Raw genomic sequence first — 13,031 nt, 5'->3', positions numbered from 1 at the left:
GGATCGTCTTATAAAAGGGTAGAGATGTACAAACCTAGTGTTCATACACAGCCCTAGCTCTGTAAATGGGAAACAAAGTGGCTCGGACCAAGTCACAACACAATTCTGTTTGTGTACAGGACAGGGGAAAAGCTATGGATAAATAAAAGAGAAAGGAAGTGGGAGCAAAAGGGACAGTACATCTGACACATGCTAATGATCTTAAGGAGCACTGAAGGGTGTTGTTCAGGTGTTGAGTTCAAATAGCAACAATATTTCTCAAAAATCGCAGAATTCACCTTTGATCTAACACGTTCCTTTACAAAAATAACGATGATCAAACTTACCTGTATTTGGTTCTTGATGAACCAGTGACTTTCCCAACTCTACACCCAAGCGTCTGGGGAAAAAAACAGTCCACAGGGTGTGAAAACCACAAACATACCTTATTAAGCAGCTCATTGGACCAACTAAACCACAAAAGGGGCTAACACGACTCAAAGAAAATAAAAAAATTATAATTCCGATTATCAACTTATTTAACTTGATTAAATAAGTAACTTATTTACTTATTTAAGTCATTTGTAGAAGTGTAACAATTAGGTGATTAATTGATTAGTCAATTGACAGAATAATAATTTGAAACTATTTTATTTTAATGTATCAATTAATCATAATTTTTCCAGCCAAAGCTCCAAACATTATTGTGATCCTTTCGATCGACTGCTTGTCTTTTTTAGCATTGTAAATTGACTTTTGGACTGTTGGTTGGACAAAACAAGAGATTTAAATACATCAACTTGAGCTCTGAGTGATTTGGGAAAAATGTGGAAACCCATACATTGAATCTTTTGTTAAGTTCAGTTGTGTAAATGTGACAAGACTGTAAATCTGTTACGAGGTTCAAAGATGAAAAATGTCAAAACATTCACACAAAGCACTTGCCCCAAACAGACTGAGCTAAATATTAACATTCAGTGCAGAACAATCCTGTCGCATCAAGTCAAACTCTGAGCAAGCCCAGGCATCATGAATACAGCTGCGCCTTAGGCAAATAAATGATGCTGGTAATTTAAACAAAAAAAAAACTGTCACATAACAGTGCGAACTATAGATAATGAACTTGATGGAACTTTAAAACACAACACAGATGAGTGAGGGCTTGGCGCTATTAGGAGGCTACAGTAAGCACAGCCTCACCTTGTTTAAATCCCTCAACCTTCATATATATATATATATAAATATATATATATATATACATATATACACACACACATATATATATATATATATATATATATATACACACACACATATATATATATACATATATATATATACACACACACATATATATACACATATATACACACACACACACACACACACACACACACACACACACACACACACACACACACACACATATATCTCTGATGTAATATATAATGCCTTCATCTTTAATGACTAGGATATATGGGACATGTCCTTGAAGTATTCTCTTTCAAGTAATTGCTTTCTATTAGTTATATTAGGGGGGAGTTACATGGTCTCAAAAATTACCACATGCACCTCAGAGTAAATATTTAGTAGAGTATTCATTAGCATTTTCTGTGTGTTGTTACTTAAACTTTGCTATATAGGAAAACTTATCTGAGCTCCACAATGACAACATCATTTCCATAACAATGTTTTGCAATGTTGACAAACAGAAAAAACAGTTCTTTTCCGCTGTATGAGCGATACAACTTCTGATTGGCTCTCTGACAATTGTGCAGGGCAGCTCCCTGTTTTCAGTAGGCCGACTTATTTGTGTTTGCACAGATCTGGGTCAGTGTTTTCATTAGGACCACAGATACTTCCAATTTTTTTTATTTTCATATTATGCAGATGCATCTTACCCTGGTTGTACTATTTTTTTTTCTGCTAAACCAACAGCCATTTAAATACCCCATGAATCATTGCCTATGTAAAAATGCATAGCTGACAGACACAGTAACATCCTGTGTACAGTATCCATGCCCTGCATACTCCCTTGACAGAGCAGGATTAGCACAGTGAGTTTGTTTCATTACAAAGATTCTTACTGACAGGTATTTTTGAAGTTCCCACGCCAAAAGCCCTCATTAAATCATACTCTAAGATGACAAATATTTCATCTTTATTATGGCGTTGTGAATAATGTGTTTTTACTGGTGATCTGTGATGATACATTAAAGGGGAATTGGTTATTAAGTAAAAAAAAAAACAGGCTTTTCAGACAGGGGCATAACAGTGCAAGATGGATGATAGATGTTTACCTAAAGTTTCCAATATTTTTTAACAAGGTATTTTGTGCCAACATTTAATGTGTTAAAGTTTGATGACGTTCATGCCAATACGTGTGACTTCTGATTATATTCAGGTTGGAAAATCCACTGAAATAGTTAGGCCGTCAAGCGAGACCAACTGCTAAATGTGGTTCGTCGTAGCTGTTGTTGCACGTAGGAGTAGTGTAGATAACCCAGCTGTTTTACAATATCATAGGGTCGTGTGTGTGTGTGTGTGTGTGTGTGTGTGTGTGTGTGTGTGTGTGTGTATAAACAATGGGCTATACACCCACCTGCCTCAGGTAACCTGCAGTTATGACTCCCAGGTGTACTGTCAGGGACATGGCATGTAACAAAAACAGGCCAACCCATGACAGACATTAAATGAAATTAATCATGATAGTATTAACTTACTTACTCTGTGATCTTTTTGGCCAGCTCGGTGCAGACGGTGGTGGAGTTAGCAGAAAAAACATGGTAGCCACTTCTTGAACGATTCATTTTCTTGTAACCATATGATTGCTTTGGAGTTTGAGAAAGAGAGACCAGAGACTTGTGATCCCCAAAACGCCTTATAGGCATGTTGTTTTGGAATCAATGTAGTATTTGTTTTGGTTATGTTTCCACTCAAGCGTTAAAATCTTCAGTTTATTACCTGTAGAGCAGTTTCCACACTAACATTTAAACTAAACTATGGGTGGTTGAGATTTCCACCATGCAGAAGAATCTTTCAGTAAGAAAATATAGAACAACTTACTGAATCTGTGTAAGGCCACACTGAAAACTAAAATAACAACGCGCACATGCTCCACAGTAAAGCGGAGCAGCGCTCGTTCTCGTGTTAGCGAGAACAATTACCAGCGGTAGAAATCTCCCATCTACCTGTAAATCGTCAGCAGATGGAAAGCTTAGCTCTCTTTATCCACGCGGCTCACAGGCGCTTTCTCGTCTTCAGAACATATTGGCTACACACCGGTTTATGTTACCAAGCAGACGAACTGAAATGTACCAAAACTGTTCTGTGCGATGCTACAAAATAACTCCAAAACTCCAAATGTGGCTTCTGTAAACTTCGTAGCAATGAAGTCTCGGCAGAGGGAAAAACACGTTCATTGGGTGGATGAAATAAGGAATTCCTTTAAAGAGAACCAATCGGAGACTAGATCGAAACAACAGAGGGCGTGTAAGATATATTTCTGACCAATCAGTGCCTAAGATTTGTATTACATAAAATAAAGGGCAACGACCAAAAAATGTGGTGGTGACATGTTTCGTCATAAAAATCCTAACCATAACAGTTTACATCCATGACCATAACAGTTTACATCCATGATCATAACAGGCAGCGCGATAAGTAGAGCAGCAGGCTAGCAATCATTGGGTTTAGGGACTATAAAGTACAGTGAAGATAGATAGGCAGGCAGGCAGGCAGGCAGGCAGGCAGGCAGGCAGGCAGGCAGGCAGGCAGGCAGGCAGGAGGCAGGCAGGGCCGGCAGGCAGGCAGGCAGGCAGGCAGGCAGGCAGGCAGGCAGGCAGGCAGGCAGGCAGGCAGGCAGATTAAACAAACATCCCCTAACCTGGTTGTGTTTTGGACGTAAAATCTGAATCCACAAAATAGTCACTTCAGTTTATAGCTAAATGTATTGGAGGAAAAGTTAGCATACAATATTTCCATCTTACACTGTATTGGAGGAGAAGTGTAAAGTAGAATGAAATTGGAAATACTTAATTAGTGCAAGTGCTCAAGTTGTGATGAGATAAATACTGGTAAGCTCATTTCAAAACCACATAGTAGAGCTGGTCCAATACCTTTTGTTGCTTCCCGATACCGATTCTGATACCTGAACTTGCGTATCGGCCGATACTGAGTACTGATCCGATACCAGCATGTCATATATTTTTATTATGTATAACTGTATACTACTATCCCTGTATGGATGTGATATGATTTCTAGCTTAGTTTTTGGTCTGGCTCGGGTTAAACTCTTTGGGAAACATGAATAAACACTGAACGCCACATTTATTTTATCCAGTTTGACATACAGTTATAACAGAAAAATGACATAAATAAACTACTTTAAGGTAGATTTTCTTTAGGACTTTATTACGTGGTATCGGATCGGTGCATAAACTCCAGTACTTCTTGATACCGATATCAACATTTTAGGCAGTATCGGTACTGGTATCGGTATCGGAACATCTCTACCACATAGAATGCCAATTGGAGTCATGTGCAATCACTCTTTGTAGTAAGTTGACAAATGTAGATCCACACAAACACAGCCACCTTTTTATTTTCAGAATAGAAATTAGTAAAAACCTGTGTGTTCAATTTATACAAGGCTATGTTATGGGGACTTAAAGAAAAATAGAATTTCTCAATGAACAATATACAGAAAGTCACAGTAGCAAGTGTTATGTAATGAATCCATGGAAGATGTAATAAAAAGTGTTCTGTCATGACTTCCATGTTAATGTAATATTGTAATATTGAGAACATACAGTACATTTGACTAATAACTGCAAAATTAATGTACAACAATTTTGACATTCACATCAGTTAAAAAAGGTTGTTTCTGTATAATCTATGTAACATGGACACCCATGTGAAGATTTGTATTGTTTGCAGTACAAAAGTGCTTACTGTACAGTGAATTCACAGTCAGTAAAATTTCGTTTTACTTCTATTTTAATAAAAATAAATTAAATTTAAAAAGAAGTGGCTGAACCTAGCATGTGTGAAACCATTAATATGGCAAATGCTAAATGGTTTTCAAAAGCTTGAGCTGCACCTAACTTTATTTTGAACTACTTGAATACCGCTTTTCTTTGTTGTTCCTCGATTTCTTTCCCCCTGGCACCACAAATACTGGTGTCCCTTGGTGTGAACAGGACTCATTGGTGCAACAGTGATCCTGCATGTCAGTTTTGGCTCCGTCAATGACCACACCTAAGACACCGCACACACACCCTTTTCTGCATTCCATTTCTTAGGTGACACTCCAGCAATTGCAGCGCTTTTTAAATCCACATTCAGACTTTGCCATGAGGCACAAAACGCAGCGAGTGTCTACTGGGATCTATATGGGTCAGCTTCGTGCAGCTGGTTTAGGAAGTTATTGCAGCTTTTGAACACTGTCTGCAGGTTAATGTATTTTTGGTACTTTGCGCACCACACACACAATACATGTGTGCACACACCCAGACACTCAACATTGCTCATTTGTTTGGCTTACCACCCTCCATTTTGTTTAGTTACTTTACAATAACCTGTGTAACACCCTACAACCATTGATCTTCTTACTTTCCTGTTTCCTTGGTTTCCTTCCTCGTTTAAGTGATCCACTGTTGTTTCCCGATTTCAAGCTTTGAAAGATGGCATTAAATTGCAAGTGATACAATTTTCAGCCTTTCAGCACCTTTTCTTTTAGCAGATCCAAGATGACCTGCCTCTCTTGGCTCTCCAGCTCAAATCTGCGTTCCCTCTCTTTTCTCTCAGCTCCCAGACGCTCCCTCTCAAGAGTGATCTTACCTGAGAATGAAAAAAAGAAGAAAAAAAATCTATAATTCAATACCCCTTGAGGATGATGACATTGTTTTGAACTTACTCTTATAACTGCACAAGTCTCATATATTGTATTTTCATGAATGACTCCACTGATACATATTCATTCCAGTGTAATGGTCTTATAGTAGCCTGGTTCCAGACCTCTGAATTGCTGCCCACATCTCAGATTTTATAACTGAAATGGAAATTCAAAATGATAATTGGGCTAACTTTTATTCAAACTTTATTCGAGTTTTCTCTAGGATAAAAAATGAACAAGTTTTTTTAGAGCCAGATTACTTACAATTGATATCATAATAACTTAATCTGAAACTTTTGTGGCAAATGCTACATTTATACACATACAAGCATCCTGTCAAGTAATGTTTGTGTTGGGCACCCACATAGCTCAGCTAGAAGAGCGGGCGCCCATATATAGAGGTTTACTCCTCGACGCAGTGGGCCGGGTTCAACTCTGACCTGCAGCACTTTGCTTCATGTCATTCCCCACTCTCTCCCCTTTCATGTCTTCAGCTGTCCTATAAATAAAGGCCTAAAATGCCCCAAAAAGTAATTTTTTAGGTTTTTTTTAAATTGTGACTCTATATCTATATAATAAAAATCCACAATGAAACATAACAAAAATAACCACACAAAATGAAAGCTCTTACACAGGGTTCAATTTAAAATCACACTACTCTGTAAATGTCTTACTCCTTTGAATCTCCAGCTCTTCCCGGCGCAGGGCAAGTTCCTCCTCTCGTAGCCGTTGCTCTGCCTCTGAGCGTTTCTCCAGGAAGCTGAGAATCTCCGAGTAGGTCTGGCAGCAGCACTGGCAGGGCTGCTTGGCCATGGGCCCCGCTGAAAGCTGTGCCATTTCCACACGGTCTTCTTCTGGTTCTGTTGTGACAGTAATATGTAAAAAAAGCACCTATTTCTGAAGGGAACAGTCAGATACAGAGCAACATGGCAGGCTGGAAGGTTTTCATTGCTGAAGGGCACTTGGTAACGGCAAATACTTGCTTACATATAGACACTTGAACTGGAGAGATGGGGTAGAGGAATTTAAACTATGCTCCACCAAAGTCTGCATTTTTAGCAGTAAACACTCCCCTGCAGCCTTCTATATTTGAAGACACATAATGTGTAATGTTTCACACTGAAAAGACAGGTTTTGGATGGCATATTATTTAGATTTGTTTTAACACTTTATTTATTCTGATCAGTGGAAACCACACACTATAGATATGCCGGGAATATATGTTAAAAGTAGAATAAACAAAGAGCCAATCTTTCCACCAATTAAGTCATCATTCTAATAATGTTCACAACCTGCTGTTGTACTAAATATTAATCATGCTACTTAATGGACTGCATCATCAGCATCTAAAAAAAATGCCAAGAGTTAAAAACATTGCAGTATTTGTGAAACCAGTGTATTTCACAGCTCTAATTCTTGAATTTGTGTCTACAATATATGATTTTCCTCTCAGCCAGATGAAAGGATTGAGAGGGAATAATGAATACATTTTCTTTTACCTATAAGTGACAGAGTCTTGTCCTGGCCACTGTTGTGAACCAGTTTTTACCTGCAGTGGGTGTTTGTGTGATGCTGATGTTGGGTTTGTCCTGCTCTGGTAGACTTAGTTCTTCTATGGCTCGCTTTCTCAGTTCCTCATCCTAAAAAAAGATATGGACAAGATTAAAATATAACTTATACAACTGGGGGACGTAACAAATAGGAACAAAGAAAATGATAATTATGAACGACAGCAGCAACTGTTACCAACAGTGGCAGTAGCAGTTAGTATAGTGATAGCAACTACTAAAGTACTAGAGTAGTTGTAGCAGCCATACTAGTATTAGTGGTACTGTATGTGCAGATTTGGTATCAAAGTTAACTTCTTTCACCAAGAGAAAGAAATGGTAAGTGGCCAGATTACAGAAAACATAAACATATCTGCTTACTCAGATGATTTCTCTGGCTAGTCTCAGTTCCCATAAAGTGTTATCCTATCGCCATCAGAGAGAACGGCGATAACAGAGCAATGATGTCTCTGCAAAATATCCTTGGAACGTTCAAAGGTTGTTTTAATCGTGCAACAGAAAACTCAGATTGGACAGACAGTCTAGCTAGCTGTCCGGATTTACCCTGCAGAGCCATAGTCCTCATAAATCCACTGGAGTTTCAAAATGACAATGCAAATCCTGGTGGCTGTAGGAGCAAAATGAGGGACATCTGGCGGAACTTTTGGCAGCACCTGAACAACTCCCATAATAAAACATTCTCCACATAGACAACAGGTGTCCTGATTCTCTTGGATTCCTTATCCCCTACACCACAAGGGCCAAGATTCTGGTACAATTTCTCCGGAGCAAAAAGCGAGACTGGGATGATCCACTTCTCCCAGAAGACCTCCTTCAGTCATGGTGTAAGTGGGAGAGTGAACTGAAGCAGCTACCGGACATTTCACTCCCAAGATGCTATATCCACTCCCCAACAAATTCCTCACACTGCAGTTACAGCATACACGTCTTCTCAGATGCTTCAGAGAGAGCCTATGGGGCAGTGGCTTATATCCGCTCTGAGAACACTGAAGGGCAGATCCAGGCAGCTTTAATGGCATCCAGATCTAGAGTAGCACCAAAGTGCCAACAATCTATCCCACACCAAGAACTATGTGCTGATTACAGTGGAGCACAGCTCGGAATGGTTTTGCAAAAGAGCTCACTCTGACCATTAGTTGCATGACATACTGGAATGATTCCACTACTGTCCTGAAGTGGCTTGTATCTGAATCATGTCGATACAAGGTGTTTGTTGGTACCAGAGTGGTGGACATCCAAGAGTCAACAGACCCCCAAGCATGGCGCTATGTCCCATCTGCCGAGAGTCCAGCCGATGACATCACTCAAGGGAGAACATTATCAAAGATCAATGTGGACAACCGCTGGAGCCAGGGGCCCTCTTTCTTATGGCAGCCCAAGTCTAAGTGGCCAGAGTTTGTGCAGCTGTTGGGAGGAAAATCTGTATCTGCAACTATTAGACTGCTGAAACTGTCACCAGAGTTTGATCATCAAGTTCAGTTAGTCCATGTGGGATGGCGACTTCGCAGATGTGATCATTTTGACGAAGACGTTCCACACCCCATTGTAATCAGTCCACAACATATCGTCACTCAACATATCAACAACTCTTTATTAGAGACTTTGACAGCAAGCTTTGCCATCCGGGCCCAGAGCCAGTGTTCGCGGAGCTGAGAAGGAAGTACTGGATTTTAAGAGGGAGAGAAGCAGTCCGTAAACACCAACACAGCTGCATTGAATGTCAAAAATGGAGGGCTAGGCCAGTCATCTCCAAGATGGCTGATTTGCCTCCTTCCAGTCTACGCCTGCATCAACATCACCTGCATCATGTCATTTTGGCGGTTAATGAGAGAGGGCGATCCGGTCAATCAAATCAGCCCTGCGCACAGTCCTTGGATCCCAGACTGTCACAGAGGAGGTACTAAGAACTGTGCTCATAGAAGCCAAAGGAATCATCAACTCAAAGCCATTGGGTTATGTTTCATCTAACATAGCTGATCCAGATCCTGTAACTCCCAATTGTCGGTTGATGGGGTGGCCTAGTTCATCTTTACCACAGATGGTCTACCCAAGTACAGACCTCCTTAGCCGCAGAAGATGGAGACAGAGCCAAGTCCTTGCAGACCAGTTATGGAGCAGTTTTATCCAAAACTATCTCCCAACTCTCCAAGCTCGCCAAAAGTGAAAGCAAGACAACGCAGCTATTGGAGATGTTGTCATGGTCATTGACCAACAACTTCCCAGATCCCTATGGCCAGTGGGAAAAATCGTCATCCAGGAGCAGTTGACAAAGTAAGAACTGTGCAAGTTCAGGTCAAGGAGAGAGTTTATACCAGACCAGTGGCTTGACTCATCAAGCTCCCAAAACTGCCTGAGCGTGACGACTGCTGACCCTTCTTCTGTTTCAACTTTGCCAAGCAAGTTGGGGGCGGCTGTTGCAAAGGTCAGCATTGGGGTTCTTGCATTGTCGTTGATCGCCCCTTGTGGACAAATAAAAATAAACTGTTTCTGTAAGTTTCTTTTTTGCACCGCTATGTAGAGTTAAGTACCAATTGAGGCATTGACCAATCAGAGAAGGCTGTAACCAGTTGGATCCAGTCTTCCAGCCTCTATCACCTAGTAGTCAGTAGGGAACTGAAATTGTGTGTCTATGAGACTGTAAGTAAATCACTCTGTTAAGAATGTAACTGTTATTTCCTGCCTGTTAAATCCATAGTTTTTGTCGAGTTTATGCGCTCTACGTAGACTACTATCTTGTTTAATGTATCTATGACCTAACTCAAAACCATTTAGCTGGTGCAGTAACTTTGCTTGTGGAATGGATCAAGCTCTAAATTTGCTTAATATGTTGCTGCTGTACACATAATACTTAAGTTAAATTCATATGCAAGCGATTTCTTTTCAGTGTTGTTAAATCACTGTTTCATGTAAATGAATAGAGGAGAATTACATAATTATGATGACAATGAATGCATGTTATTTCTACTGTTATCATGTTACAGAAACCACACGTCATTTCAAAGACCTGAATTCAGTTCATAGAGATTGCATTATGTGTGTGTGGTAATTAATAAAGCACCATTTAAGGATATCTTCTTTTCCACTTCTTACCGGACTATGTGTGGCGATTTCAAACACATTCAAGCAGCTACACCTAAGAATTTTTTAGTAAATAGGAGGTCCTAAGCTTGGATTTATTTAACCAACACCTTCTTCACCACAGTTGTTGACAGAATTAAGACATTGCAGCATGAAGCTGTGTGATGGAAGCTATAACTTTGAGCTCAATCTGCCCCTCTAAACCAGTTTAGGGGCACTAAAACTCCCTCTACATTTCTTGCAATAGTGGTGTCAGATGAGTTTACCTATAGATTTCTGCTAACACAACACCAACCTGGTACTTTGTGTTTTCCCCGCTGACTAGAAGCCCCTTCTCAGCCTCGAGCTCCAAAACCTCATGGAGCAGTTCTTCCTTTTGGGCGTACAACCTCTCTGTTCCAAATCTGAGTACACCAAAAGCACAGACACACATAAAACTTATGTTTCTTTTTTAGTGAGGCCCAGCACATCTCCAAGTCACATCTAGTTATTTCCTTAGGAAAGAGTTTGCTCCTAGTGACTGAACCAACCTGCGCAGACTGGGAAAGTCTTGTTTCTTGTAGTAGTCCAGCAAAAGCATGGTCCTCTCCCTGCACCTCCTGGCATCCACCTCAAAGTTTTCATCTTGAAGGGCTGCAGTGATGATCTCCCCCACACGGGCCCAAATTCGTCCTGATGAAGATTAATGAATTCACAGCGTGGAGAAAAAAGGCCATTGACTTTGTAACCGATGAATAAACAGGCATATCTATGTGATATGTCTTTTATCCTAAGCAAATCATGTTCTCCCTTTGATTGGTCTCTCTGTCTTTTATGTGATGGATTTCTTCTTGTATGATTTTTGAATGCTTTTACAAAAAGGCAGTTCAACAAAGAACCCCCTTTATTTATATATTATGTAATATAACGAATTGCATAGTTACTTTTAATGTTTAAGATAGATCTATTTTTGCTAGATTAAATGTCAATGTAGCACCAGCTAAAATTATTTTTGACATGTCCACATTTGTAATGAAGGAACTGCAGCTCTCTGCATCTAAACAGTTTTTAGTGTTTTCAGACAAATTAGTCCTTTGGAAACTGGACTAACCTGGCTCTTTAGAGACAAAGGGGTTCTGGGCAATAACCTCCCTCAGAAGGATGATGTCATGCCGCGCTGAAAAACGCACCTGACGCTTTCGTGGGGTTGTGGAGGGGCCAGGAAGAGAAAAACCTGAAGTAAGGATAGAATAGGACAGAATAAAATGGATACAGCGTAGATATATTTTAGAAACACAGTGGGGTGAGATACTGAGTATGACATCCATTGTTCACAGTGAGGCTCTGTTTCAGAATTGCTCTGACCTCTGACCCTTGAAAAAGGAAACTAAGAAATGATCCCACTGAGAGGGAATAGATACCAAGTCCAACTTGAATATATGTAGATTGAATTGCTGAACCCACTGTTACCTAGGGAACCAACTGTTATCATTGGACCAACACCATTATACTTCCTGGCATAAGACTGCAAGTGATATTAAACTGATCCATGATACATGAGCATGAGAGCTTTAAAAATTCTACTCTATTCATGTAATTACATATTATTACCACGCATTGAACTAACAAGCCAGATGCGTGTGTATGGTGCTTTATCAGTATTTGCACACTGCAATGACAAAGTTTAATCTAATGTGATAAATGTAACGATGGGGAATAAATAAGGCCTGTATAGGTGATGAAAGCATTTGTCAGTTGCAGAACTGCTGTCTGACAGATGACAGGAGCTCTGTCACTGCTGTGCTCCACTGTGTACAAGTGAAAGCACTGCAGTAGCCTGCAGCTATACTGTACACAGAAACGAGACAAATAGCCTGTAAAGCACAGATAGCCCTACACACAGAGGCTGCAGCACGTTCATTGCCGAACCACGCGTCAGAGGAGGAGGAGAATTTGCGCACGAATCGAGAGAAGCACCAAACGCCGTTCAGGACATGTTAATATAAGTGGTTGAAAGTCTCGTTACGCGGAGATGGTAATGTATCTCACCGTTGTTGATCGGCACTTCCACCACTACCCGTTCCATGTTTCTGTTTAGTGCATCCGGGAACCGCCTGACGCGCACTGCACACGTCCAGTCACCAGTACAGGTTTTCTACTGACGTGTAGTTTAACTTGGCTGGGAATCTGGCAAAACGGAGGTAACGCTGTTCACTTTCAGTTGCATTTACTTTATATGACCACAAGATAGAGCCAAATGACTGCTGTCCAACGATCCCGAAGAAGATGAACTACCACGATGTGAGGAAAACTACGGGGTCTATATCTATTAGCACTCAAAGTAGAATATAATAAATATAAAGTAATATAGTATAATAAATAAATAAATTATATATCTCCTACAGCCACCGGAATATGGACAAATGGACAGTAGTTACTCTGTTTTTTTGTTTCAAATGTGTGTACAATATAAACCATAAATACAATAAATAAACAGTCTAATACAGTTCAGTATTTTGCAAAAAGTGAAG

The 13,031-nt window shown here is 40.1% G+C and overlaps 2 protein-coding genes across 5 annotated transcripts in view; both read right to left on the bottom strand.

The window, feature by feature from the left end:
* Nucleotides 1–3,400, bottom strand: part of LOC116699920 (phosphoribosyl pyrophosphate synthase-associated protein 1) — a 14,341-nt gene extending 10,941 nt beyond the window's left edge. For 2 of the 3 annotated variants that reach the window (XM_032532676.1, XM_032532677.1), the window contains exons 1-2: nucleotides 2,707–3,400; nucleotides 327–379 (exon numbers count right to left, since the gene is read on the bottom strand). In XM_032532676.1, coding sequence (XP_032388567.1) covers nucleotides 327–379; nucleotides 2,707–2,870 — 217 coding nt within the window. In that variant the 5' untranslated portion in view covers nucleotides 2,871–3,400. The remainder of the gene's footprint in view (nucleotides 1–326; nucleotides 380–2,706) is intronic. The other variant, XM_032532685.1, reaches the window with a different exon arrangement.
* A 1,164-nt stretch (nucleotides 3,401–4,564) lies between these two features.
* Nucleotides 4,565–12,773, bottom strand: si:dkey-45d16.4 (trichohyalin). 2 transcript variants are annotated; one of them, XM_032532697.1, is made up of 7 exons: nucleotides 12,550–12,773; nucleotides 11,612–11,734; nucleotides 11,052–11,193; nucleotides 10,817–10,925; nucleotides 7,425–7,515; nucleotides 6,550–6,738; nucleotides 4,565–5,820 (listed from the first exon to the last, which is right to left on the bottom strand). In XM_032532697.1, the coding sequence occupies exons 1-7, from the start codon at nucleotides 12,584–12,586 to the stop codon at nucleotides 5,693–5,695; spliced, it is 819 nt and encodes a 272-aa protein (XP_032388588.1). In that variant the 5' UTR covers nucleotides 12,587–12,773; the 3' UTR covers nucleotides 4,565–5,692. The 2 variants fall into 2 exon arrangements, with proteins under 2 accessions (XP_032388588.1, XP_032388597.1); XM_032532706.1 differs by having other exon boundaries at nucleotides 6,550–6,735; nucleotides 12,550–12,767.
* Between the last annotated feature and the right edge of the window lie 258 nt (nucleotides 12,774–13,031).

Source organism: Etheostoma spectabile, chromosome 2 (assembly GCF_008692095.1).
Source record: "Etheostoma spectabile isolate EspeVRDwgs_2016 chromosome 2, UIUC_Espe_1.0, whole genome shotgun sequence".
NCBI classification, from domain to species: Eukaryota; Metazoa; Chordata; class Actinopteri; order Perciformes; family Percidae; genus Etheostoma; species Etheostoma spectabile.
This window is presented reverse-complemented; position numbering and strand designations above follow the sequence as displayed.